At 45.6% G+C, this 24,613-nt stretch overlaps 1 protein-coding gene across 1 annotated transcript in view; it reads right to left on the reverse strand.

Annotated features, from left to right (window-relative positions):
- The window catches only part of MAP6 (microtubule associated protein 6), a 79,246-nt gene that overhangs the window by 15,749 nt on the left and 38,884 nt on the right, over nucleotides 1-24,613 (reverse strand). Inside the window, exons 2-3 of the mRNA XM_015115222.3 lie at nucleotides 5,473-5,686; nucleotides 3,185-3,381 (exon numbers count right to left, since the gene is read on the reverse strand). Of these exons, the coding sequence (XP_014970708.3) occupies nucleotides 3,185-3,381; nucleotides 5,473-5,686 (411 nt within the window). The remainder of the gene's footprint in view (nucleotides 1-3,184; nucleotides 3,382-5,472; nucleotides 5,687-24,613) is intronic.

Consider the following 24,613-nt stretch of genomic DNA (forward strand, 5'->3'; position numbering starts at 1 on the left):
GCTTTCCCAACACTTAGCTCTGACTGCTTGCAAATAGTATCTGAGAGGCAATCTAAAAGAGTCAAGCTGCATTATGGAGAGCCCCAGGAAGACTGCAGGGCACAGCTCATCTTGCACAGAATGGCTCAAATGGAAAAGGTTCGTTCCTTCACCTACTCAGGTGGGCCTCATCAAGGAAATAAGATCAAGAAAGTGGTGTTCGTCTTTAGCATTTATTTATAATTGGAAAAACTGTTTGTTTGTCTGTCTGTTTTTCTGAGCAAGCACAGACCACAAGCACGTCACAATCAATTGGCTATACATGAATATTTTTGTCATTCTCTTACAGCAGGAATGAAATAGCACCAAGAGAGGTGTGCGCTACACGTTACATAGACAATCTGTGGTATGCAACAAAACCCAGGCCACAAAATCGTAATTAGACACTTCCTGTCTGCCTCAGAGAGGCAAAGCTATGTGGACCAAATGGGAGCACGGACAGAGGCAGGATTGCTGAGGGAAGCCAATGCACAGCTCTTGGGGCTGCTTTTGCAGGCAGGAAAACAGCGGGAAAGCTTCAGTCCTTGCTCCCTCGCCAGGGAAGGACGGGGAACCACAGGGAAATGTACAGAGACCAGTGGGACAAGCACTGGAAGCTTGGTCACCTTCAGGAAGGCAACACCCAAACACTGCTTGTGGAACCAAAATCAGTTTCATTCAGTATGTTTGGGATATAGAATGAGACTGGCTGAGTTTTATTTGTAAACAGTAGAAATCAAAGGAAGTTTCTTGCCATTGAAGCGACACATTCAAGAGTCAAAGTGAACTACAAACAGGGTTTTCTCAGTGGGTGTGTTAAACAGAAGGGGATACTGACAGGTTGAAAAAGACATTCTACAGGTCCTCTAAAGCCTCGGGTGGGCAGGGTAGGAAGTTGGTCCCTGGGGCAGTGAGTGGGGGTTGGGGGGTGGGGAAGCCTGTGGGACCCTTAGGGCAGACTGCGATTTGGGCAACACCAACTTGACTTGGTCACAGGGATCAAGTCGTGTGCACCCTCTGGTTGTGTGGCTGTGGAGACAGATTTCTTTATACTGCCCACCACGCCCAGCACAGTGCCTGGCACACAGGCTTCTAGCAAGAGAATGCTAAGTGAATGATCCTCTGTGCATTGTAAACTCTGATTTACTTGATCTGCAAAAATAAAAGATTATTCTATGGAGAAATCCAAACTGTGGCTAGCATCAACATGTCTGACTAATGCTAAATCTTGAGAGACTGAACATACATTGGCAAATTCTCTGGATACAATTAAGATCATGTTGCTAGAGCTTTCTGGTAAATGTTAAGATTAGCTGGCAAAGAGTTGGAATCAGTACTGAGATCCACTCCAGTCATTTCCTGATAGCTTTCAAAATCTGCGACTCATAAACATGGAAACCCACCGGCATTTTCTACCTTTTTTCATACTTCTCCTTCCTCACAGTTTCAAACCCTGAGATAGATAGGAAGGTCGCAGTGGGCCTCACCAATGACTTCATTTCTGGTATTCCTATTCTGTTAATAATTATGGCTCATGTAGCACATGCCAAATTAATTTGCAAAAGACTTCTCACTCAGCCCCAAGGTGACAACGAAAATGATGTAAGCAGAGACTTTGCTGCCTGAATGGTCAGAATAAGAGAGAGTTTGCGGAGGCTCCACTTCCTCCAAACCAGAATGACCTAAAGGGACTTTGAGGTAAGGAACTGTGAGACCCTCACTCTTCACCCCTTTCATTATAAAAGAAGAGCAAGCCTGCGCCGGGGCTTGACACTGGACGGCAGCCCAGCATGTCAGAATGCCAGGGACGAGAGAATTTTAAGGACAGGAGATATAGAGTGTGCTGAGCAATATACACATCACATTGGCAAATTTTATTTTTCTGGTAACTATTTTGCGTTCCCTCACAAGCACTGGGTTTTTTTTTTTTTTTTTTTTTTTTTTTTTTTTTTTTTCACAACAACTCCCTAATTCCTACAACACAACTCTAGCACAGCTAAGGTGGCACTTGCCACCCCTGGGGGCTTTGGCCACACACACACACACACACACACACACACGACATGGAATATACTGAGAGCTGCTTTTATATATTAATGAGGTCAAAGCTGCTTGCTAATTAGTTAGCAGAGCAGTCTCCTAGTCTGCAGCTAAGTCACAGACATTCTCCCTGACCTGAGGCCTGGCACTGCTGCCCTTTCTGGGGAGCAGACCAGAGCGGTTCAGGAAGGGAGAGTAAACATTGCCACACTTGCCACTACATCTACGCCCCCTTGGGTCTCTCAGAAACAGAAAGTCAAATTCCAAATAGACTATCCCTACACCTTGAACTTTCTTCCTCAGACATCTCCAACCAGTTGCTCTGGGAAACCAGCAGCATTGGACAGGTGGTCAGCTGAGGGGAATCAGAGGAAAACAGCCTCCTCATTTCTGTGATCTTCCTATGACAGCTAGAATGTACCTAAAGCACCTAACCTGTTTCACCAGCCCTGGCCTAGTTTTAGTTATCAGTGGCATATCTATGACTTGGTATACAATTTAAAGCCCACTGATAGGAAACTAAACACAGGCACACATGTCTAATGGACGATTCTATGAAAAGACCACTTAACAGACACAATTCCCTTTTATTGACGTTAAGGCCAAGGTTGTTTCTTTCTTTGTTGTTTTTGTTTAACATTTTCTCAAATTTTGTCAACTGCTGAAGCCCAGGCTGAGCTTCTGTGGCACGTGGCGATTCTCTGAATTCTGGAAAAGAACACATGTACCTAAAGTTCAAAATCGACCAGTGACACAGATCTTGGGGATCTGGGAGGAGGAGACCCCACAGACACTTCCAAGCACTGCCGGGAGATTAGTTTTGCCTCTCCGACCTGCCTGCCTTGCCCATCAGCATGCAGTCGGAGTGCCAGGGGAGGGCACAGCCAGCGGCAACGCTTCCTGGTGCTCCAGGGCCTGCCCTCAGGAGGAGGCCTGCCACTCAGTCTGTGAAGCAGGATTCTTCCATCAAAAGAAACCAAACCAAAGAGCTCCTGGAACACTCAGGACCAAGGCAGATGAGAAGCCTCTAATTAATTTTGTGGCCTTTTTTGGTTTGTTGGTTTAAAAAAAAGTTGGGGGGAGGGAGAGAGAGAGAAGAGTAAAAGGAAAGTGCAGGGAAATTTACTCTTTCGCCTCAGCCAGTTTATTGTTCATCTCTTTGCTTTGCTCCTTGTTGTCTGGCTTGGTGGTACTCGGGCCCTCCACGCTCTTTTTCTTGGCAGCCTGGCCTGACACCGCCTGCTTGTCTTTGGCCTTCCTCGTGGGCTTATGGCTCGCTGAGGTCTTTTTTGGTTTGGAACTCTGAACACTAGGTTTCTCCACCTGCACGGAGAGACAGACGGCAAATACAGAAACACAAAAAGGGGGGGAGTGGGAGAGAATTTAGAGAGAAGATATGGTTAATTAAGGAATAACGGTAATGACAGAGGTTGGCCCAGGTGGAGCACAGTGTATGAGGTGTTCCCAGGTACATTAGGGCACTCGGCATCTCCCGTCTGAACTCCCTGTTCCGTTGCTTTGGCAGCACTCACTGGCCACGTGGGCGCCCTTGTCCTGCCAGCCTTCCCCCGACCACCCCAGGCAGTGGGCCATACCACTGTTGGGCAATATTTGAGCCCCTCCCTGCAGGAAGTTACACCTCATCACGTTGCTCAGCTCGCCCACAGGCATAGGATTTTGCTTCAGTCAATGAAATGTGAGCAGTGACTTGGGTCACCTTCAGGCGGAGGATTTGAGAGTCAGCCTGTGCTGCCCAGTGCTCTCTTTTCCTCTGCAGCAGAGAGACTGCTTTGCCACCCGAGACCCAGATGAAGAGGGTTAGAGTGGCAGCCAACCCACAATGGACATTAATAAGAAATAAACCTTTGTTGATGTAAGATGCAGAGGTTCTGGGGCGGTGGGTCACTGCGGCACTCACTAGCTTCCCCCGTTTCTGTCTCTAGGCTGGCTCACCCATATGGAGAAGCGTCCTTGCTGAGATGCTTTGGGCAGGGGGGTCTCCAGTCTCAGCTAGGCTTTCTGCCGCCAGTCCTCTGCTCCTCTTCTCTGCCTGGCTCCCCTACCATTTTCCCCAGAGCAGCTGTTCTAAGCTCACTCCACTCTCCCCAGCCTCCCTCCTCTAACTCTATCCCCTTCATCTGGAGAAGATGGCCTTGCCTGCTCTTTCTCAGGAAACTTTGGAGTCACCGAAAGTGACCCTTCAATAGGCCACCGCCCTCATCCATCTCTAGATTTAGTTTCCCTCATTTTCCTTCCTTTCTCCTCTACGTCCTCTTTTGTCCAATGCCGATCTCATGCCCCAGGTTCCACCCCATCTCTGGATGGACGGAGCTGATGCTGGGCCTCACAGGCTGGATCATTCACTCACTGAGGTGCAGTGGCTTTCAGTCACTCCTGACCTGTAAGGAAAGGAACCAGTCGTCCTGGTTTGCCTGGAACTGAGAGGTTTCCTGGAACACAGAACTTTCAGTGCTAAGATGGAAGAATCCCAGGCAAACTGGGTCGGTTAGTTACCTTACCCATAAACTGGTCCTGGACCAAATAGGAAACTCCACTTAAGTGTAAGACTTTTAGACAAAAGCAGAGAAAAGGCTAATTAGGTTCCAGAGCTATTTAGGTTCTCAGACATTTTCTGCTATGATACAGAGGACAGTGGATATTTGTACAATTCCACGGGGGCTGGCATCAGAAGATGCTAGGTTGCATGGCTTGTATGAGTCCTGCTTCACCAGCTATATCTCCAACATGCTTCTTCTGCTCACAAACTCCTACGTAAGGTGGAGGAATGTTACCTTAGGAAAATCCCTGAGTCCGCTTTCACAAACCATTCATTTTGGTAACAAATTGCTGGGAACATATCTTACAGCTGATGCTACAGGTGCATTGTGAGAGACTGAGAAGGCATAGTGGATGGTGCTTAGCCCGAGAAGATGAGAGACGGCAGGTGCTTTTCAGGGACTAGGGAGGGAAGAAAGGGTCCAGTGATTGGAGCCAAGGATGAGGCAGGGCACGGTCTAGCGGGAGGGGAGCCGGGCATGGGGGCCTACAATACTGGGCCAGCCCTTCCGGGGCCCAAGCACATCTATTTTAAGACAAGGGGATTTAGGGCTCAGGTGAGGTTTTCTGCTACTGTTTATCTGGATTTCTCAAAGTCGGAAGCTAATTCCCTGGAAATCTGCCAGCCTTTAAGCTGTCTTTATTTTAGGTGATGTCCCTCTTAAATATTCCCTTTGAGTTTAACAAAGGTTCCTGTTGAAGATGCCCGTGGTCTTCACTGTGCTTTAGAGGAAGCAGGGATTTCAAAGGTGTCCATAGGGGCTGGGCCAGATTTGACAGCAGCCCACCCCATGCTCTGCTGCAGTTAACCCTTACGGTCCAGGCTGTGCTGATGGGTTCCTACAAGTTCTGTCTCACCTTTGGGGGTTCCTTGAAGGGTTCACTGTAGAGGCTGCGTATTCTTCTGCGATCAATGACCTTATTGTCAGCTGCTGTTGGCTTGCTGGCTTCTCCTTTGAACTGAGCACTGTAGCTGGTCTCATGAACCATCTTATCATCTGGGGGCTTGTACTGGGGCTTGGCCTTTATTGGTTTCACAGGCTTGATGTCCGTCCATGCCCTGAATTCATTCCTGTTAGTCAAAGAAAGCATATGTGATATGAAGCATCATCTGCCTGGAAGCAGAGCTCCTGAAACAGGGCTGCAAACACAGCAAGCGCTCCATCAGTGCTTGCAGTATTGACTGAAGTGTGGCTGGAGGGTTAGCCTCACTCTTTCATAAGGAAGAGTGCAAATCTCCCTTCTTGCAAAGTTGACCCAGGTCAGGTTGTGGCAATAGCAGTTGTGCCTTGGAGAAAGAGATCAGGCTCCCAGCTCCACACTGTGTGACCATGGGGAGGCAATTCTAATCTTCAGGGCTCTTTTTCCCAATCTTGAAAATGAGACTGAAGAAACTCAACCCATTCAGTCATTCATTAAGTAAAAAAATATTGAGTGTTTGCTATGTGCAAAGTTAAAGAGTTGTGAAATCAATGAATGCCAGTTCCCTTCCCCCCTTTTTCATAATGAAGAACTTTTGTTGTGGTTTCTAATCAGCTGTTTATGATCTGTTATAGGGCTGGAGAGTAGATGGCTGACAATGTTCAAAACAGAGTTAAAAAATGTAGCTCCTGACGGAGGTCACGAGGGTCTACCTTGTGTGTTAAGTGCACGAGAGTCAATGCATGAGCTCTGTGACTTCTGGGGTCTTTATTGGGTCTGTTCTCCTTTGGGGGCACAAAAAGCTGCATTGTGGGAAAGGAGGAGTTAGGGCATGAATATCTGCGGAGTTAGGTTCTTCCAAGGCCCACTGTCTCCCTCACTGATGACTCCCTCCTTCAGGGCTCAGAGAGGACTACCAGGAACAAGGAGTCCGCAGGAGGCAGAAGAAAGAGCTTGGACTGCGATGGAGACACGCAGGCTCTCGCGCTAGCACTGCCTTATGCTGGCAGGCCTTTCCCTGCTCTAAGCATTCGTTTTCTCATTTGTAAAATGAAAGAATTAGGCCAAACAAGGTCCTTATAATGTCCTTCTAGCTCTGAGGCTGTCTTAGTTGATAAAGCTGATTTGGTAATACTGAGCTTGCTGGTTATTTGACCTCCTGATCTCTGTATTTCTCTAGGGGAACTGGCTCATATGTGAAGAGAGACCACTGGCTTTTAAGAGACCCTTCCCTGAGCTTCAGACTGTCCTTTCCAGTGCAGCCTGCGCCTCCACCTAGATGCCCCGTTGTTATGGTTCGAATGTTTGTCCCCTCTAAAACTCATGTTCAAACTTCATCCCCAGTGTGGCAGTATTGAAAGGTGGGGTCTGTAAGAGGTGACTGGGTAATGAGGGCTCTGCCCTTGTGAATTAATTAACCAATTCCTAGATTAATGTATTAATAGGTAATTGATTAATGAGTTGCCATTGGAGTGGGACTGGTGGCTTTTATAAGAAGAGGAAGAGAGACTTGAGCTGGTACACTTGGCCCCCTTGCCATGTGTCACCCTGTGCTGCCTCAGGACTCTGCAGAGTCCCCACCAACAAAAAGGTCCTCACCAGATATGTCTCCTTGGCCTTGGACTTCCCAGCCTCCAGAACTGTAAGGAATACATTTTATTTCTTATAAATTACCCAGTTTCGGATATTCTGTTATAGGCAACAGAAAATGGAAAAAGACACCTACCTACAACTCATACTCAACGTCCCTAGACCCAAATCATCTTGTTTTCACTGCCAAAAATTATTTTCTCCTCCTGGATTCCCTCATCATTCATTTTCACCCATTCATGCATTCATTCATTCACTCATTCATTCATTCATTCCTTTATTCACAAAATATGTACTGAGTGCTTATGGTCTGCCTAACAGGATGCTGGGTGCTATGGAACCCAAGCGAGTAGGAAAAGGCCCTGTGAGGACCTGCAGGCAGTGTGGGTGGCTGGGCTCACATTTAGTGGGGAAGGGCATAAGAGGCTAGACAGGCCATGGAGGCCCTGCCAGCCATGTTAAGGGGACAGTCTCCACTGTAACTAAGAGTTGCCAAATGATTTCAAGCCAAGGATGAGTGTGGCCAGGTTAGTTTTGGAAAGAGAATTTTGAGAGCAGTGTGAACAGCGGACAGAAGGGAAGAGTGGAGGCAAGAGGCCAGGCAGGAGACTGTGCAGTTAGGAAGTGGCGGAAGCAGGGGACAGAGAAGAGGGTGCTGGGTCAAGAGAGAGAATGGGCAGGACTTGGAAACTCATGAGCGGTGGGAGGTGAGGTCAAGGGGGCATCTGGGGAGACGCCAGGGCTCTGGCTGGGGGGCAGTAGTCCCCCACTGAGACATGGAAATTGGGAGGAAAATGGGCTTTGGAAAGAGGTTGAGGCCCTCATGATTCTGTTCACGGCATCCCACTTACCCCAGTAACGAGGCTGTTCTTGGATCCCTTCCTCATCCCTCCTCCTCACTTCTCCACCTTCTTTAGGTTCAATCCTCCTTCCTGACCTGACTTCTGAACCATTTTGGCCCTACACACAGGCCTAGGGGCTTTGGGGCTGTGGCCAACATTACCTGCCAGAGGCTACAGTCTCTCCCTCCTTCCCTCTAACCTTCAGAGCCGAAGCCTTGCCTGTTAGATGGGCTCCTGGTATTTGGGCCTGGGCCTCCCAGGACCAATTCAGTAACAACCTTGCTCCCGAACATGTGACAGCAGAAACTTGGATTCTCTGTCACACCCCTGCCCACTTCCAGAACCAGCACTGAGATATGTGTACCCTATTCCTAAGCACTGCTTCTGGGTCACCTCTTGCAGACCAGCCTCTGCAGCCTCCTGCATCCCTGCAGTGGCCCCTGTGGGCTGGGGAGCATCTCACCTGTGAGCACTATCAGTGGGACATGTCCCTGTGGGAAAGTTTGGTAACCCCTGATCTTGAACAACTCTGGTACGTCATCTTCACATGAGACCTTTTTAATGAGTTGCAGAACAGGTTCACTGTAATTATGACAGATGGTTAGGTTTAAGCCCAAATTCCATTTCCTAGAAACTTCTTTGTCAAGGCGTGAAAATGAGCCAAATAATAAAAAATGAAAAAATAAAAAAAAAAAGAAAGAAAAAAGAACTTTCTTTGAACTCTCCATAAAACCTCCAGTCACATGCAACAACTATTATGTCATAGAAAGAAAATTAGCTACCATTCATTAGTTGCCTTTTATAAGCTGGAGGATTTTGTTTTATTGGTATATTCTCTATAGTTCTTATAACAACTTTGAGAACAGGTACTATTATGCCCCTTTTATAAAGGAGGGTAACCAAGGCTCAGAGAGATTAAGTGGCTAGAATAAGGCAATGCAACTAGCAAATAGCAGAACTGGGGTCTGAGCTCAGGTCAGTCAGGCTCCACAGCCCACAGCCCACAGCCTTCCCACTACACTTCGGCAATGCGCCAGAGCTGCAGTGTGCTTGGCCTGCCCTCACTGGAGGTGTCTGTGCAGGGCCTGGCCTGCTGCCTGCAATGCTGTAGAGGAGTTTACATGACACAGACCAGGCTAGATGGCACCTAAGCTCCTCCAGCCCTGAGATGCTAGACTGAGAGCAATATGGGCCACACTCTTGCCCTGTCATGCCCAGTGCCTCTTGACAAATTCATGGTCCCCTGTAACATGATCTTCCCTTCCTATGCAACTACATTTTTTCTTGATCATTCATTCATTCATTCATCTATCCACTCATCCATTCATTTGGCATCTGCCACACACTAGCCAAGGGCATGGAATGTGCCCCACAGGGATGTATAAGCCATGGATGAGGTGTCTAGAGTTCAGGTATCTAGACTTGACCATGTGTGATCCTAAGAAAAGACAGAATGAATCAAATGGGACAGGGTTCAGAGGGCAAGAGGGAAAGGAATGCTTAACTCTGAAGGTGAGTGAGGACTGGGGAAAGGGGTACTGAAGGATGTCAACAGAGAAGCAGATGAAGGGAATTCAGACACTAGTCTGAGTCTGTATGGCAGGTTCAGACAGCAGGTGAACTGATCAGGTGGCTGCTCAGGATGCAGGGTGGGGTCTTGGAAGCTGTGCAAAGTGCCCAGGATGGATAGGAGCTGAGGCCAGGCAGAACAGAGCCTGGATGCCATGTTTGGAAGCATGTGCTATGCCTGGGAAGATGCTGAAAGTTTCTGAGCAAGGCAGCACTGTTTCTCCATTGATGGTGTTCTCCTACTATCAGCCTGCCCCGATTCTACCTATTCTTTAAGGCTCAGCTCAGGGGTCTCCTCTTCCAGGAACCTCTCCTGGGTTACTCAACCCAAAATTTCCCATCTCTCAGCTCCTGGTCCATTTACTTTACTGGCCATCTTTGTGGTTACCAGGCAGTTTCATGACATTCTTCCGTTCTTTCATGAGTCCATTTTGTCTCTCTTAAGGGATAAGATAAGACAAATTTTATGACAGAATCCTACTCTTGAGTCCAGTCTCATTTGCATGGCTGCAAAGGGGTATACTATGTCAGGCTGCAGGTTAGGGTCGAGCAGGGCTAGGACTCCAATCCCTGCCTGTTTCCCATACCCTAGGCTGCCACACAGGGCCACACTCCGTATCTTCTTTACATTCTTCACAGGATTTAAGGGCTTGACATTCAGTGGGCAGTTAATGTTAGTAACTATTGTTAGATTTATTTCTGGTCAGCTGATGTCACTTCCTCCTGAGCCCTTCCTTCCCTGCCCTACATGGGGCAGACACTTGCTTCTCGGTGGCATGGGAATGCCTGACTCCAAAGCTCACACCTGGGGGTGGATGTGTGACCCAAGCTTGTATTGGTGTCCTTCAAGCTCATGGCCACTTTGGCTCCTGGAAGTAATCACAAGAAAGCCATTCCCTTCAGTCAGCCTGGGTGTACACCACAGTGAGGCCCTGGGCACACTGGGAGGGTCCCATATCTGTGAGTTTCTACTCCTGACATCCCAGAGATGCTCCTCATGCCACAGCTTCTCTAGTATTGTGATGTGTAGAAGTCACAGGGACAGGGTGCTCTGTAAGTGCATCACCAAAGGCCTGCTGTCCCCTCCACAACAGAGCCTCTGGTGGACCCTGTTATTTGAGCCTTGAAACATGACCTATCTCATATACAATCCTGCAGCGGCAGAAGGAGAGTCTGGGGCTATGATACCCCCAGTGGGTGGGTAAACTGCAGATGAGTGGGCTCAATCGATATATTCAGATCTGGGTTTAAATGACTCTTTGATGGCTTATTTGTGCTGGGAAAATTTATGGAGAGAAGGCTGGGCCAGCCCTCAACCCCCTACTAAGGGATGGCAGAGCCAGGCCCAGTTTGAGCCATCTCATGGAGACTTAGTAGGCAAGATTCTTTTGGGCTGCTCCTCCAGAACCTTTGAACAGCCATATAGTCACATTCAGAGCAGCTGCCAAAGCAGGACTTTGGGATCTTGCTGATCAGGCGAAGTTTTCAGAGGAGTCAACATTCAACCTTCAACTCCTCCTGTCTGGTCTCTCTGTTCCTTCTGTGACCTGCACCTCTCTGTAGCATGCAATGTGCTATATTTTACCTCAAGCTACCTGTGTAGATGACTTTCTTCCCTTCCAGACTGTGCCATCCCTGAGAGTAAAGGCGGTCCTTTTGCATCCATGTAAGTCTCATCATGTCTACGACAGGGATGTGGAATGCAGCTCCCACCTCCCCGTGGCTGCTCCAGCCAGGGAGGGGGTCTAAAGTTGCTATGCAACATCTCATGGCATCCATATAACTTCCTACAATATGCCCACAAGTTCTTTGATACTTCTACCTTACATAGAGCTTAATTCCTTCCTCTTCAGTGTGGTTGGACTTGGGGACTCACTTCTGACAAACAGAAGATGGTGAGAGTGGTGGTGCATAACTTCTGAGAGTGGATCATTAAAGGCTTTGCAGCCTCCTCCTTGTACTCTCTCCAGGATTACTCTCTCTGGGGCAGCAAGCCGCCATGTCATAAGGACATTCAAGTAGCCCTTGTGGAAAGGCCCGTGTCAGGAGGAACTGAGGCTTCCTACTGAAAGTCATGGGAGTGAAAAGTCCTAGAAGACCCAAACCACCCTTGACATGATTTCCTGAGAGACCCTGAGCTCGAACCATCCAGCTAAGCCATCCTGGATTACTGACCCTTAGAAACTTTATGAGGTCAAAAATATTTATTGCCATTTATGTGACTAAATTTTGGAGTAATTTGTTACAAGCAACAAATTCTAATACAAACCCCAATCAGAAAATTTTCTCTTCTCATCAAAAAGGGTTTAAAACACTTGTGTCATCTTAGCAAGGCAGAAAATACTGGTGTAAGTGGAGCACAGAAGTTCAAGTTTCCAGCAGAGCTGCAGCATGACCTTAATGGAGAGAAGTCATGCTCTGTTGTAAGAAACAGGGTGAATGGTCTGCAGCCTTCTTTAGAAGGTAGCAAAGCCTCCAGTGCAGCAAAGCTGATAACGATGCAACTGCCTTGGATCCAGGTCATAAGCAGAAAAAAGAAACATAGGCCATCACAGAAGAAAATGACGTCTCAGAGCACACAGCACATGCAAGCTTCTCAGAAGTGCAGACAGAGGTTAACAGGGTGAGAAGAAGCATGGAACCTGGGCCAGATGATGATGACAAGTTACTAGAAAGAGAACTGGCTCTGGAGTGAGATACATCCATCCTAGCTCTAAGCCATGGGCCAGGTCTTGCCTGCTCTGAACATTGGTGAACTCATTTGCAAAGGATTTATACACGGCCTACTCATAGAATTGATGCAGGGGTTAAATGAGAAAGAATGTAAAGCAGTTCTTTAGTTGAAGAGGACCTGGACATTCATATCAGAATTACAAAGCCCATGGTAGACACGCGCATAATAAATGTATTTGGCTTTCATTACAGAGTCGTTTATTCAAGAAAAATTACTGCATTTCTTCTGTGCTCCAGACATGGAGCTAGAAATGCAATGTGTACAGACAGATGAAGCCCCTGCCTCCACAGACCTTGTTGTCAGGTGGGGAGAGATCAACAATTACATAATCAAATATCTGTGACAGCTATTGTTACACTTCTGAATGCTGCAGTCAACGTTCTGGTGCCCAGAGTGGGCAAAATTTGGGCAGCAGCTTCCAGCGCCAGGCTTATTTCTGAGTGCATTTCAAGTTAGACTTGAACAAAGTAGCATTCAATGAATGCCTGATTAATTGAATCTCCAATACTGAGTACCCACTATAAACAGATGTTCCCTTTTTAAGACCTTGTTCCACTTAAGCATAGTTGCTTGCAGTCATTCAAGGGGAGATACTGAAAGAGCAATTATAGATGGAGAGCCCGAAGACAGCTTGTCACTGATGAGGCCAGGCCCCAGAAGAGGGAGGGAGGGAGGCAACAGGAGTGAGCGGGGTGGGCGGGTTTGGCCCTGGAAAGTACTGTAAAAGAACAGAGGGGAGCCTGTGCTTTCATTGCTAATGTGAAAAACACTGACATTTACAAGAAACAAGGAAATATAATTATATAAGGAACAAGTTTTACTGCTGTGAAGAACATTTACATGTGTTAATCGGTACAAATCACTTCTTGATAAAAGTAGAGACTTAGAATAATGGATTGCTGACAACTATGGCTACACAAAAATCCCATTTCTCTGTTCATAAGGGAAGAGGAATTTATTTATTATGTGTCTAAGTATTTATTATTTATTATGTATCTAAATCCTGGGAAAATAAAATTCTTTCCCCATCTTCTTCATAAAAATTTTTTGACATTCCTCGACTGCTTTACGAAGGAAGAAGACAGTGCTTTTAAGTCTTAAGGGTCTAGTTTTCCTACAGATTTTTGTAGGTAATTTATGTTGCCATGGAAACATGTTAAGTCTCTGTTCAAAAATCTTGTCTACATTTGTTATTGTAAAGTGTTCCTGAAGAAGGGAAGCCGTCTCCTTTGTGCACTCTGATGGAGGCAGTCGCTGAATGCTGTCAGTTGCCAAGCTATTGTCAGGATGTGGTTAATGGAAGCAGGATCTATAGATTAAAAACAAAGAACATCCTGGGGCCTAGAGGGCTGCAAGTGGTGTAGAGAGCTTCTGTCTCCTTTTAGAATGTAGTGGAAGATTGCTTTTTCCTGGCCAGAGATGACCTGGCCAAGAGAGCAGCTTGAAGATCTATGTATGTGTACATGCTCGTGCACAGTTCTCAGTTTCTTTTGTGTGAAAGGGAGAAAAAAGTATTGCATTGAGAATGACAGTATTCTAATTATTTAGGATCATTTTTCTCATCCATTAATATCCAGTAAGTACAGGTATACCATGGATGATGATTTCATAAAATGAGAAAGCACATACTTGGACAAAAAATGGTCAAGTATATAAAGAAAAGTTTGAAGCTAATCTGAGTAGATAATTAATAGAAAAGAATGCTCCCTCTCTCTTACATAGAAAGATTAGTAACATCTGGCAATGATAGGTGTCAAGGTTTGGGCCCCTGTACTAGGTAAATGGCTCATTCTGCATATAGCTGCTATCTAAGTCTAGTTATCGGTGACCTGCAGCTTAGAGGCCCTTGTGCATCTGGGAAACAGTGTCTCATTCAAAGAAAGTCCACAGGAACAATGTATATAAAACCATGAGGATGGACAATTAAAAATGAAAACTGCTCAAACTAGGCTGGGCACGGTGGCTCATGCCTATGATCCTAGCACCCTGGGAGGCCAAGGCCGGCGGATATCTTGAGGCCAGGAGTTCAAGATCAGCCTGGCCAACATGGTAAAACCCCCTCTCTACTAAAATACAAAAATTAGCCAGGTGTGGTGGTGGGTGCTTGTAATCCCAGCTACTCAGGAGGCTGAGGCAGGAGAATGGCTTGAACCTGGGAGGCAGAGGTTGCAGTGAGCCGAGATCATGCCCCTGCACTGCAGTCTGGGCAACAGAACAAGACTCTGTCTCCAAAAACAAACAAACAAACAAACAAAAAACCCCAAAAACTCAAATTAGGAGTCAGTTTGATTCTACACAAATTAATTTCAATTGCAGTATTTATTAGAAACCGTAGGAAGAAAAATGGTGCAAAATGAGAAAACCTACAGTTGGCCGAGGTGGAGGATAAGAGTGGGGGAGTGTGAGAGTTAAGACAAGTACACTTACAAATAAACCTCAAGTAGAAAAAAATAAGAGATAGATGAGAAGTGATAGGGTTGTAAGAAAACTTCCCCATAACCATTTCCCCATCACTGTCAGGGTTTATCAGTCCTAGGAATGCTGAGGTGGTTGTGCCACAAAGCCATAGAGTTATCAGTTGAGATTGAGGAGAGAAGGCTACGCTCTTTTGGTTAGCTGGGTCCCCAATGATCTGTGTCCGTCCTTGCAGAAAGATGGTTCCCTAGGCTGGAAATGGAAATGTTGAAGGGAGATAAGCCCTGAAAGGTGGGAGGGAGTGCTGCTCCTTTAGTGGGGTAACCTAGAGTTCTGAGAGTAAACTCTGTAAAAACTGCCAAGGACACAGTATGGTACATCTAGCGAAGTACTCCATAAACCTGTTTCTGCTTTTTTTTTTTTTTTTTTTGAAAAAAGTACTTAATATGTTTTAAACAAAGCTGGCACTAAAAATAACATCATTTTATGAATTCTTGAGAACCATGCTAATTTACTCCTTAAAATGTTTTATAAGGGAATACTGGGAACAACTCAATGTCAATAAGTTTGACAATACACATGAAGTAGGCAAATTCTTAGAAAGATGCAAATTATAAAATTGACTCTTGGCTGGGCGTGGTGGCTCACGCCTATAATCCCAGCACTTTGGGAGGCTGAGGTGGGAGGATCACTTGAGGTCAGGAGTTTGGGACCAGTCTGACCAACATGGTGAAACTCCATCTCTACTAAAAATACAAAAATTAGCCAGGCATGGTCGTGGGCGCCTGTAATCCCAGGTACTTGGGAGGCTGAGTCAGGAGAGTTGCTTGAAGCTGAGAGGCAGAGTTGCAGTGAGCCGAGATCATGCCACTGCACTCCAGCCTGGGCGACACAGTGAGATTGTTAAAAAAAAAAAAAAAAAAAAAAGACTCTTATCCCTGAGTGCAGGGGGAGTCCCTCTCACCTGCTTCCTCAGATGACTCTGGAAGCTTCCCCACACCACTGGGTACTGAGACAAAGCTCCCTGACAGTCGAGACCGGCAGACGTCTATCTGGTCCCTGCCCTGGCCAGAGGCCCCCCTACATTGACCTCCTGTTGATGCCCTGGTGGAGCCGACAGGTGCTCTGGGAGTCCTGTGCTTCCTGATCCAATAGTGCCAAATCCTTCATCTCCCCCAGAAGCAGAGCATATCCCTGGGACCCCTCGGCCGCTGCCCGATCCGTGAGCCTTCTCTGTTTCTGGGGCCTCCCCCACCACAGCTCTGACTCCTGCCTCACAAAGGACTAAGCAGGCTGAGGGGGAGAGGGTGGGAGAGAAGATACAAACATAGAGGAGGGGAGGCTGCTCTAGCAAAGTCTTTAAGGCTTTTGGAGGTCCAGGCCTGGGGCCAAGCAGGAAAGTGTGTGCGTGAGGAGTGTGCGCAAGTGTGTCCGTGAGTGAGGCGTGCGTGTTAGTGTGTGTCTTTCCTAGGACACACCATACCCTGTGTATGTATGGACGTTTTTGTAAAAAAGAGAAAAATCTGAATGAATGTTTTATTTGCTTTAAAAAAAATTGACTCAAGAATAGAAAACCTGAATAAACCTATATCAGGTACAGAAATTGAATTCATAATTTTAAATCTTTTTTTTTAATCTGTACATATATTTTTCATTTGTTACTTATTTTTTAACTTTTAAGTTCAAGGGTACATGTACAGGTTTGTTACATAGGTAAACTTGTCACAGGGGTTTGTTGTACAGACTATTTCATCACCCATGTATTAAGCTTAGAACTCACTGGTTATTTTTCCTGATCCTCTCCCTCTTCCCACCTTCCACCTTCTGACAGGCCCCAGTGTGTGTTGTACCCCTCTATGGTTTCATATGTTCTCGTAATTTAGCTTCCACTTATAAGTGAGAATATGCAGTATTTGGTTTTCTGTTCCTACATTAGTTTGCTAAGGATAATGGCCTCCAGTTCCTTCCATGTCTCTGCAAAGGACATAAAAAAAGAAATACGGACCACATTTTCTTTATCCAGTCTGTCACTGATGGGCATTTAGGTTGGTTCCATGCCTTTGCTATTGTGAATAGTGCTGTGTCTTTATACGTGTATGTGTCTTTATAACAGAATGATTTGTATTCATTTGGGTATATATCCAGTAATGGGATTGCTGGGTTGAATGGTATTTCTGTCTTTAGATCTCTAAGGAATTGTCTTCCACAATGGTTGAACTAATTTACATTCCCACCAACAGTGTATGGGCATTCCTTTTTCTCCACAACCTCACCAGCATCTGTTATTTTTTGACTTTTTAATAACTGCCATTCTGACTGCCATGAGATGGTATCCCATTGTGGTTTTGATGTGCATATCTCTTAGTAACTTAAAATCTTTACACAAAGAAAGTCCGATGCTTGATGGCTTCACTGGTGAATTCTATCAAACATTAAGGAAAAAATAAATACCAATCCTAACAACTTCTTTTAGAAAATAGAGAAAAAGAGGCTGGGCATATTGTTTCAAGCTTGTAATCCTAGTACTTTGGTAGGCCGAGGTGGGTGGATCACCTGAGCCCAAGAGTTTGAGACCAGCCTGATAAACATGGTGAAATCCCATTTCTACAAAAATACATACAAATTAGCTGGGTGTGGTGGCGCATGCCTGTAGTCCCAGATACTTGGGAGGCTGAAGTGGTAGGATGGTTTGCACCCAGGAGGTGGTGGTTGCAGTGAGCAGAGATGGTGCCACTGCACTCCAGCCTGTGTGACAGAGCAAGATTCTGACTCAAAAGAGAAAAAAAAAAAGAAAGAAAGAAAGAAAGAAAAAAAAAGAAAATAGAGGAAAAGAGAATGCTTCTCACCTCATTTTAAGAGGACAGCATTTCCCTGATACCTTGATACCAAGCCAGTCAAAGACATCACAAGAAAAGAAAACTATAGGCTAATATTCCTCATGAACACATATGTGAAAACTCTTAACAAAATATTAGCAAATCAAATCCAGCAACATAAAAAGATTTAAACACCATGACCAAGTAAAGTTTATCCCAGGAGTACAAGGTCAGTTTAACATTCCAAATCAATTAGGATAATATATCATATAGTAACAGAATAAAGAACAGAAACCATATGATCATCTCAATATTCTTAGAAAAAGCATGTGACAAAATCTAACACCCTTTCATGATAAAAAGAAATATTGCTGGGCGTGATGGCTCACTCTTGTAATTCCAGCATGTTGGAAGGCCAAGGCAGGCAGATCACTTGAGGCCAGGAGTTCAAGACCAACCTTGCCAACATGATGAAACCCTATCTTTACTTGAAAGAAAGAAAGAAAGAAAGAAAGAAAGAAAGAAAGAAAGAAAGAAAGAAAGAAAGAAAGAGAAATATCATCAGTCTAGAAATAGTGGGGAACTCCCTCAACTTATTAGAGGAAATCTACAAAAACCCTACAACTAACATAATACTCAATGGTAAAAGACCAAATGCTTTCCCTCTAAGATCAGGAACAAAGTAAGGATGCCCATTTTCAACCCTTCTATTCAATATTGTATTGACAGCCATAGTCAGTATAATAAAACAAGAAAAGAAGTTAAAGGCATACAGATTAGAAAAGAAGACACAAAACTGTCATTATTTGCATGTAACATAATCTTGCATTTAGAAAATACTCGGCAATTGGCCGGGTAATCCCAGCACTTTGGAAGGCCAAGGTGGGTGGATCACTTGGGGTCACGGGTTCGAGACTAGCCTGGCCAACATGGTGAAACCCCATCTTTACTAAAAATACAAAAATTAGCTAGGTGGTGTGGTGGGTGCCTGTAATCCTAGCTACTTGGGAGGCTGAGGCAGTAGAATCGCTTGAACCCAGGAGGTGGAGGTTGTAGTGATCCGAGGGCACTCCAACCTGGGCATAGAGCAAGACTCCATCTCAACAAAAACAAAAACAAAACAACAAAGGCTACTAGAAAAAATGAGTGAGTTTAGCAAGATTGCTGGATGCTAGATCAATACACAAAAATTAATTGTATGTCTACATACTAGTAACAGACAATGGGAAAATAAAATTTTAGAATTTCATTCACAATAATATCAATCAGAATACAACAGGAATAAGGTTTTTTTTTAATTTTTAATTTATTTTTTAATTTAAAGAGACAAGGTCTCACTCTGTCAGCCAGGCTGGAGTACAGGGGTATGATCATGGCTCATTGCAGCCACAAATTCCTGGTCTCAAGCAATCCTCCCACCTCGGCCTCCCAAAGTTCTGAGATTACATGTGAGCCACTGCACTCAGCCAGTAATAAATGTAAAAAAAGAAATGCAATGGCTGTACACTGAAAACTACATAATGCCGCTGAGAGAGATTGAAGAAATACTATAAATAGATACACCATATTCATAAACTGCAAGATTCAACATTGTTAAGATGGCAACGCTCTAGAAATTGATCTATAAATTCGAAGCAACTAATATCAAAATCCCAGCAGGACTGTTTGTAGAAAATGACAAGCTGATCTTAAAATTTACAGGGAAATGCAAAAGATCTAGAATTGCCAAAACAATTTTGAATAGGAGAAAAAAAGTGTGAGGATTTACACTACCTGATTTCAAAACTTATAAAGCTACTGTAATCAGTCAGTGTGTTACTCGCATAAGGATAGACACATAGATCTATGAACGGAATAGAGTGTTTAGAAATAGATCTTTGCATGCAGAAGTGTGCTAAAGCTGGCTCACACTGGCTTACAGCAATAATTGTTAAATTTTCAGGAATTCGATGAACTGATTGTTAAACTATTGGTAGCTTGAAAGCAGCCATGTGACAGTATTCATATCAGGAAATTGGCTAACACTATAAATAAGACAAATAAGGCCCTTCTTTTTTTTTTCCAGAAAGTGGGAAAAAGTTATTAAACATTTATCATCATACCATTGGCTCACATATATAGTCAATTTATTTTTGAGAAAAAGATAGAAACAGCCTAAATGTCCATCAACTAATGAATAGACAAAATGAGTGTATCCATATAATGGAATACTACTTAGCGACAAAAAGAAATGAACCAATATGGATGACTCTTAAAAACATGCTAAATGAAAGAAGGCTAACAGAATATAACACATATTGTATGATTCCAACTATATGAAAATTCTAGAAAAGGCAAACTGTAGAAACAGAAAGACCAGTGGTTGCCGAGGCCTGTGAGTGAAAGGGAGGATGCTAAAACTGTCTTTCAGAGACGATTGCACCAACGTATAATTTTACTAAATTTCATGAAAATATACACTTAAAAGGGGTGCATTTTATGTTATGTAAATGATACCTCAATAAAGCTGTTTAAAAATCCAGCTGGAACATCCCCTTTCCTGACACCCCTCCCTTTGCAAGGGGGTGATCCCTGCCTCCTCTGATGCCCACCTTCTTTGTCTGACTTATACTGTGATCTTTGTTATTTGTTTCTAAGCTCATCTGTGGGGCCTAGGAGAGCAGAGGTGGCATCTGACCCATCTGTGCATCCCTGGTGTCTGGTTTGGAGGTTGGCACGTTTCAGCATGCACTCAAGTCAGTGTTACTTAACCAATGAATAAACACCTTTGTCTTACTTTTTTTTTGAGACAGAGTCTCGCTCTGTCACCCAGGCTGGAGTGTAGTGGCGCTATCTCGGCTCACCGCAACCTCTGCCTCCTGGGTTCAAGCAATTCATCCATGATGAAAGTGGCATGAAATACCACTTCTATTGCATTTTGTGCTGCTTTTGATTCTTGTTGCTACTGATTCCCTGGAAGTGATGCTGATGAAGCCCCGTTGCCCACACTGAGACCCTCAGCTGCCCACCCTGTCTCACCTGCAGTGGCCAGAGCTCTGGAGTACGTCAGGGATGTGCAGCTGGGCCAGCTGTGGGTGGGCAGTCTGGTGAGTGAATCATGGACTTCATTTACCCAGGCCCAACTAACCTTCCCTGGCTTCGATATATTTCTTTCTTTTTCACATTGTAATTTTACTTTCAGCAAGCTTTTCAGCAACCTGCTAACTCTAGAAGTAATAGACATACTCAGAGGTGTCAGTGTCTGAGAAAATGTGAGACTTGTTTTTCAGGCCATGAAATCCAGAGGGGCTTCCTCAAAAATGGGATGTGGAATTTCATCATGAAGCTGCAGCATAAAACTTGCCTGGGCCGGGACCCAGCGTGACAGGGATGTGCTGTGGCCAGCACCTCAGAGGCCAATTGCTCAGGGCGGCTGCATGACTTCCTTAATTCCTCTCCATGCCAGAGGGGTGGGCAGCACTTATATGCACTCATTCTCTCACCTTCAGCACAGCCCAGTAAGGCTGGAGGCCCCCTGGCTCCTAGAGACGTTCAAGGTCTTCCCTGAAGTGTCACGGCCAGTGAGGGCCTGACTAGAACCCAGGCCCATCCAACTCCATATCTCAAGCTCCACGAGCTCCCTTGTAGATGCTTGAAGCACGTTCATTAGTCTGTGTCTGCATGAACTGCCCCGCCTTGAATTTTCTGCTTCCCTTTTCTACCCGAGATGCAACTTAAATATAGCCCAAAAAAAGGAGTAGAGAGAAAGAGGCTAAGGGCACAAGTCAGCGTAAAGCATGGACCCATCAGGAGAATAGCCATGTTCTTTCGAAAGGCATGATCACCTGCACAACACGTCCATATTCCAATGGACAACAAGTGCCTACTGAACACACCTTGCACATAGCAGGTGCTCAGCCTACATAGTAAGCATTGTTTCATGCCGCTGGGCCTCTGCCAGCGATTCTGTTCAACACGCATTGAGGATGCATCCTAGAGTAATATGAAGATGTGAGCTGGCCTCTCACCATGTTCAGCTGAGTGGGGCAGTAAGCCTCCCTCAACACAAAGAAAACAAAAGTGCACACCAGGACCTGGGGAGAGCAGGTGCTCTGGGAGTTCAAGGGCCTCGCCAAGGAATCTCAGGGCAGTTTTAGAAGAGTAGGAATTTTCAGGCAGGGAAGGGGAGGCACTGACATTTCTGCAATCCTTCCCTCCCAGCATTCACAGGAAGATCATCCCCACAAACTCATTAACACAGCCACAGTGCTTGGAGTCATCTTTAGAGGCATTTTCCAGGCAGCCTAGGATGGCAGGTCCAAGCCCGTCATGTCATGTGCATTCAGCTGGGTAAACAAAGCCCTTGAAAACACCTAGTCTTTGGGGGAAGTAATTAATATTTCAAAGGAAGCCTCCTTCGCATCAGCACCCTGCATTCTTTATCTGTCAGCTGTGCAGGTCATCAGGCTGGCATCCTGGGACTGAGGGGGACAGAAGAGAAGAGGATATTGGGGCCTACAGTGTGCACCAGATGCTGCACAAACATGCCCTCAATCCCCACACAGTGCCACCAGGCGGGGACTTCCCCTCATTCTAATGAGAAAACCAAAGCCCAGAGAGGTGAGCGATTTGCTCAAGGGCACACAGCTAACAAACAGGAGGACCAGAACTCAAATTCAAGCATGAACCATTAACTTCAGATCTGACATTTTCCTACTTTTCTACAGTAATCAGTTTCTGTACAGAAAACAAACAAACAAACGAAAAACAAAAAAAGAATCCCAAAACTTTTTTCTCTTACTTCAATATCAAAATAAAACTTAGTACCAATCACATGCACAAATTACACTACCAAAAGGGAGGCACACTTCTGCCACGGTTGAAAATAGGCTTGGCCTGATTAAAAGACCTCTGCTAATTCTGCCTCTGGAGGATCAAGGCCAGACTCCTCAGCCAGACCACGGATCCAGTCCAGCACAGCCCACTTCTGTAGGCCCATTGCCTCCCACTCTCGTCCTCTGAGCAGCTTATCCACACTTGCTTATATTGCTCTGTTTCTAGAATGCTCTCCCAGGCCCCATGCTTTTTTTGTTTGTTTGTTTTTTGTTTTTTGTTTTTTGAGACGGAGTCTCACTCTGTCGCCCAGGCTGAAGTGCAGTGGCACGATCTCGGCTCACTGCAAGCTCCGCCTCCCAGGTTCACGCCATTCTCCTGCCTCAGCCTCCCGAGTAGCTGGGACTACAGGCGCCCGCCACCGCGCCCGGCTAATTTTTTGTATTTTTAGTAGAGACGGGGTTTCACCGTGTTAGCCAGGATGGTCTCGATCTCCTGACCTCGTGATTCGCCCGTCTCGGCCTCCCAAAGTGCTGGGATTACAGGCTTGAGCCACCGTGCCCGGCCTTGCCCCATGCTCTTTGCTTCACCTCACACGTGTCACCTCTGTGAGCCATCACTGACCCCCAAGACTGGATGAAAACTCTCACTCCAGCTCCCACACGGCATCCCAGTCTGCTGCAGTCATCTCTTGACAAGCATATATCCTCTCTGAACTGGATGCCCTAGAGGATGGGAGCGTATCTGAGCCTAGCCCAGCACAGAGCAGGCACTGAGAAAAGGCTTGCTGAGTGAATATGACTGCCTAAGAATCACGGAGTAGCAGAGCTGGACAGACATCTGAACACTTTCATTTTATAGCTAAGAATTATATGAAGGCCAATAGAGGCAAAGAAGGTGGAGAGGTGAGGAGGGACCACACACTGGAGCTCAGGCTTGACTCTGGAAGCAGCAGGAGCCACTCAAGAGCTCAGAGCAGAGGAGTGACGTGATGATGTGGCCTGGGAGATATTTTGTTTTGGTGACTCAGGCCACTTTGGGACAATAAGAGGCTGGGATAGGGAGAGACTAGAGGCTGCAGATTCATGTATGTTTTATTTAATAATAATCTTAATTACAAACTTAGTGTCACTTCTGTTAATAAATTATTTAATGCATTTATTGAGTGCCTGCAGCAATTATAACATGGGCACCCTTTACTGAGGGCCCACTGTGTACCAGGTGCTTTGCATTCATTATTTGAGGTAGGCACCTTTTGAGGTAGGCACTATTACTTTCTGTTTTGTGGATGAGGAGACTAAGCTCAGAGAGGTGAAGTTACTTATCTAGGGCCTCAGAGAGACTATGATCCAGGCCCTGGGAAGAAAAGACAAGAAGCCCACAAGCTAGTGAAGGGCAGAAAAAGAAAATAAATGATTTGAGTCATTTGATATCAGAGATGCTATAACCCAGGGAAAAAGAGGGAGCTGAGGAGGCCCAGAGCAGGGCTGTAACCGCTAGCATGAGGCAATGAGTGAAGTCTAATTGTGATGGTGGCAGAAAAAAATGCATTACAAATTGAAAACAGGCCTACTGTCCTATTACTTACATTTTCTCTTTTTGGAGCAGAGCCAAACTGTGTATAACCCAGGAAATGGCTGAAAGCAGAGAGGAAATATGCAGAGCACCCCTCTGTGAGATTCAAAAATCATCTTCATGCTTGTAATCATTCAACACAGACACTCTGCACCTGACTTCCCAACAATGGGATTAGCCTGTCTTTCTGCCCCAGGGAACTCTGTGCCATCTGGGGAGACCTAGGGGTCCTGGGAGAGAGATGCTGATGGTCCAGCAGCAGCTGGCCTCACACAGGCCCACAACTTAATTAGGTTCCTAGGAGGGCAGTGTGCAGAGATAAACCAGTTAGTAAGGGGCACCAGAGTGCTGGGTGTGGAAGCGTCAGCTGCAAAGACATGCCTAAACGGCCTCTGCTCTGCACATGTGGCTGTGCTTGCACGTACATCCGTGTCTGTACATGTCTTTGTGTGTGTGTGCTCTGGCCAAACAGTAGGAGGAGGGAGGGTTGGTAACAAAAGGACCTGAAAACAAGGGGTCCGTCCCAGTGAGAAACGGATTTGCTTTGAGACTACTGATGCTAATGGTGACGACTGTGAAGGTAGATGACAGAGAAGCTTCTTGGTTCCAGAAACTGTATGAGGCACACTTTTTCACTATCTCATTTAATCGTCATGGAGACCCTATGGAGTAGACACTGTTATTATCATCCTTGTTTTACAGATGAGGAAACAGGATCTGAGGGG

The sequence above is a fragment of the Macaca mulatta genome, chromosome 14 (genome assembly GCF_049350105.2).
Source record: "Macaca mulatta isolate MMU2019108-1 chromosome 14, T2T-MMU8v2.0, whole genome shotgun sequence".
Classification (NCBI taxonomy): Eukaryota; Metazoa; Chordata; class Mammalia; order Primates; family Cercopithecidae; genus Macaca; species Macaca mulatta.